The sequence below is a fragment of the Canis lupus genome, chromosome 29 (assembly GCF_011100685.1).
Source record: "Canis lupus familiaris isolate Mischka breed German Shepherd chromosome 29, alternate assembly UU_Cfam_GSD_1.0, whole genome shotgun sequence".
In the NCBI taxonomy this organism is placed as follows: Eukaryota; Metazoa; Chordata; class Mammalia; order Carnivora; family Canidae; genus Canis; species Canis lupus.
Window position 1 is genome coordinate 19,042,934 of NC_049250.1, and position 4,620 is coordinate 19,047,553.

The following is a 4,620-nucleotide window of genomic DNA, read 5'->3' on the forward strand; positions in this document are numbered from 1 at the left end:
TTTCAGAAAGAAAAAGAATAATACATATTAAACCTTCACATACCAAAAACTAAGTCAACGAAAATCCAAAGAGAAAAAGTTAGGAGAAATAGTTGCCAAAAGTACAACAAAGAGTTAATGTATAAAGTACTCAAGGCCACCCATAAAAAACATTAATTACTATCACAGTAGAAAAGTAGGCAGTGAATAAGGACAAATAATTCACAGAAGTGGAGGAAATACAAGGGAATCATAAGTAAAGAGAAGAGGTACAACCTCATAGCAATCTCAAAGTATGAATTAAGGGACCGAGATGATACTTCAATTCCACCAACAAATCAATGTATTTATAAATCATAATATACAGTGGTGATCAGGGTACTCTGGGATTACTACTTCCTCAGCCTACTAATTTAAATGTAATTTACCTAGAAAACAATTTAGCTATCAGGGCAAGCAGAAAGGGAGACCAGTGTTTATGTACCATGATGATCACATTATTATTTGTAGCAATAATAAATTACAAACCTGAGAAATATTCAATTACTGAAGAGTGGGTTAAAAATGTGCAACCAAAGAATGAAATCTTTTCCAGTTGTTATGGACTGAATGTGCGCACCTCCCACCACCACCATTTCCTTATGCTGAGCTCTAATCCCTAGTGTGATGGTATCAGGAGCAGGGAACCTCTGGGAGGTGACTAGTCATGACAGAGGAGCCCTCAGGAATGGGATTTGTGCTTTTTTTTTTAATATTTTATTTTATTTTTTAGTTGTTTATTGACAAGAGAAACTATTCCATAACCCAGTGTTCGTGTTTCATAGCTCAGGAACACAGGACAGTCAGTGACAAACTTCAATGGAATGCAACCCAAAGAAATCCTTTATATTCCAAATTCACTTTGCACTCTGGAAGATACCAGCCTTCTTCATCTCCTCAAAATCTTTCATGGAATCATAGTTTCTGTAGAAATCTGCATATGCCTTCTTTCTTGATTTGGCCACAGCAAACTTATAGAAAGCTGCAACCCCCAGGGATACAGCAAAGGCTCCAACAATATGAAATCGCAGACACTTGGCCAGAAGGCCTCGCATCTGAGGTTTCATCAAAGCACTTGAAGTCATGGTAGTTATTCTCCTCAAACCCAAAGTCCTTCCTAACACAGGATTTGAGCTCTTACAAGAGGGCCAAGAGCTAACACGTGAGGACTCTTTTTCACCATGTGAGGACACAATCGGAATTCACAATCAGAATTCAGAATCAGAATTTGCAGAATTCTGCAACCCAGAAGAGGAATCTCACAGAACTTTGACCATGGCAGCACCATGATCTCAGACTTCCAACCTCCAGAACTATAAGAAATAAATTTCTATTGTCAGTTAGCCACCTGCGTTATACTATTTTCTTATAGCAGCCCATGCTAAGATAGCTGTTAATAAAAATCAAGTTTTGGGGGAGAAAAGGAATGTTTTTACAAAACACCAGGATATAAAGCATAGTAAAAGAAGCAAGGTATAATAAAAGCCACATTCATAAACTGGAGCCAAATATGTTTTAAAGTGTGTTGGGTCATACCCTGTATAAGATGCTTATGAAACGTCTACATGGAAGTACACTGAGATGGGGTTCCCTGGGAGTTCAAATTGGAGATTTTATTTTTCTTTCTTATGCTTTCCACAATTGAGGTTTGTTGTTTGTTTTTCTGTGAGAGTAATTAGGTTCCTTCTAAGACATAATAAAAACAAAAGGCATTCTTGAACCATAGTACTGTGAGAGATTTTTCTCAGGGTATCACCCAAATTAGGGAGTCGGAATGAACATGACCAATTACATCATGATTAGTTAAATCATGCCTTGAGAGTAACCATTTTGGGCTTCCTTTGCCACAGAATTCATACCTGATATGAAATTGAAAGAAAATATTTTGTTCCTAAAGAGTCAAAATACCTCCATCACTTCATACCTCACTTACCACTCTTAACAAAATTCAACCACTGAGAATCCCCCAAACAGGCCAGCATGACTAGATTGTCAACTATACATGTGGTGGATTCTCCAACAGAACATCTCATCTAACATCTAATGACTAGGACCCAAGGAGCTTCCAGTATTGGCAAAAGGGTCATATCCTCACTCCTAGGACTAGCACCAGATGCCAGCTGCAATGGCACCATCTGACTAGCACCACCCCACCCACCCACCCACCCACCCCTAAACAAGAGCTCTCTGCCTCTGTGGAGAGTGGAGAATTATCTAGGGCCGACTTGACTTGCTGGTTATTTTCAGAAACACACAGAGTGAAAGGTAAAAACCAGTTTGCTCACCAACAGGTTGATTGAATTCTTGCCTTGCAAAAATTACAGCTCACAAAATTATTTCTGAAAATAAAACACCTTTGAATTTGCTTAACAACAGTTCAGAAATGTGCATTATTTCAACCTGTTGTTCCAAGTAAAAATAAGAGAGTTCACTTTTTAAAGATCTATTTTCTTTAAGCTTTGTAATCATGCAGACCAGTTTCCCTCAAATTTGAACAAGCTAAAGTGTTCTGGTGTATCTATACCAATTTCCTAAATAGATTTCAGACTTCCCAAAAGCAAACAGGGATTCTTTTGTGTCCACCATCCTCCCACTCTATGTGTTATGATTGGAGCGACAGCAGTGGTACCTTCCCCAGACTATTTTCCCTCAGATGAATGCCACTTGTCAAGAAATTTCCACTATTTATTTATTCATTGAGTCAGTCATTTATGAAACGTTTACTGAACACCAAGTATGTGTCATGGACTATTGAATGAGCTGGTGATGCCAAGATGAATAGGACATGATTAAGCCTTGGTCGCCATCTCCATAGTGTTCACATCTAACTCCCTGCTGTTTGCAGGACCAAAAGAACACATATGCTCATTCATTCATTCAGCCTATGTTATTGGATACCTACCACGAGCAAAGTTGAAGTAGAAAGCTGTTTTATCATGCAAAAGGAATTCAGAAAATGACCCTACTCTAAGATAAGAAACATAACTTCATTTCTCTTAGAGCTGCATTTTAATATCACATCCTACCAATCACTGGCCCATCCTACCATTTATACTTTTGGCCTGGTGGGCACCACTTCTGTGACACTCTTAGTAAACCTGGCCTCACAGAACACACTGATCCACATACTAGTTACTCTAGAATGACATAGAATGCTTACAAATCAGCATCGCTTATTTGCACATTTACTGCAGTAATAAGATTCAAATAAAATATCATGCCTTTGATACTCAGGAAACTACAATTAACCCTTTAGTAATCCTTAAGATAATAGATCTTTCTTAACTTTTTTGGTAACAATTTACCAAACAAATGACCGAAGTGACAACTTTGGTAATTTTTATCCCTCCATTGGAATGGCAAAACATAAACAATTTTGTCAGTCTTCCCCTTTCCTAATCCAGGATTCTGTCTAAATGATGAATTTTACCTTTGATGTACCTGTGAAAATGATTTTCTAAGAAATCAGCAGATGAAATTTGTTCCACTTCAGACTTGATATGCTAATCTAAATTCATTTCTATTTATCCACGAAGATGATTTCTGAAAAAGCAGAGTCTCCTTGTTAATTCTTTGATAATTCTAATTTTTTGCAATTCTAACATCTATATTTCCTCAGTGGAAATAAAATGCCAGCTACGTTCATTTATTTAATATTTTAATGTTGCAATTAAGGATTTTAGGGATTTTCAACTACTCTATTATGAATCAGTGGGTTTTATTGTAACAGCCACTATTACTGTACCATGGTGCAGTGATAACCCATGGTGCAGTGATAACCCAGATGAGCTCCTGAGAAGCACACTTCTAAATCACAAATAATATGTTGCTATTGTTGCTTCAGGGGCCCACCAAAATCCTCACAAATTCTAACAAGTTTCCAATTACTTCAAGTACATATAAAGAGTACTTTCAAATCAGTAAGAAACAGAACATCTCCTATATTTTAAAAAAATGGCCAATTGACATAGAAAATAAATGTAAGAGTAATGAAAAGAAATGCAAATTAAATTTAAAATGTTAATACTTTTTTGCATAAGAAAAATACATTTTTCAGGATACGTGGGTATCTCAGTGATTGAGCATCTGCCTTCTGCTCAGGGTCTGATCCTGGGGTCTCAGGATTGAGTCCCACATGGAAGTCCCTGCAGGGAGCCTGCTTCTCCCTCTGCCTGTGCCTCTACCTCTCTCTCTGTGTCTCTTATGGATAAATAAGTAAAAAAAAATTTTTTTAAAAAGAAAAATACGTTTTTCAAATGATTACATGCAGTATTACAAATGATTACATGTAATACTGCAGTATTACATGCAGTATTACAAGAATGCAGGAGAAAAGGAAAACTCTGACATTTGGCAGTGGGCAGCATTATGAATAGATACTGACCTAGTTAGGAGAGAAGTTAGGACATTTCAAAAAATTTAATGTCTTTCAGTCTATAAATTCCACTCCTTGGAATTTATCCCTTAAGATAGGCTTTTGAATGTGAGGAAACAGACATGAGGGCAAAATTATGGTAGCATTAATTATAATAATGTAAACTTGGAAATGAGTTGAGTGAGTACCCAATAAAAGAAAATTAATCAGTTTCATCCAATCAATCA

The 4,620-nt window shown here is 36.8% G+C and overlaps 1 protein-coding gene across 1 annotated transcript; it reads right to left on the bottom strand.

Moving 5' to 3' along the window:
- Positions 1-759: 759 nt before the first annotated feature.
- Positions 760-1,187, bottom strand: LOC119866674 (cytochrome c oxidase subunit 6C). The gene has a single exon (XM_038579244.1). It carries the CDS (start codon positions 1,101-1,103, stop codon positions 876-878), a length of 228 nt encoding a protein of 75 aa, XP_038435172.1. The 5' UTR covers positions 1,104-1,187; the 3' UTR covers positions 760-875.
- Between the last annotated feature and the right edge of the window lie 3,433 nt (positions 1,188-4,620).

Excerpts from the sequence above, each read along its gene's own strand:
- LOC119866674 (XM_038579244.1), bottom strand. The coding sequence starts at position 1,103 with ATGACTTCAAGTGCTTTGATGAAACCTCAGATGCGAGGCCTTCTGGCC.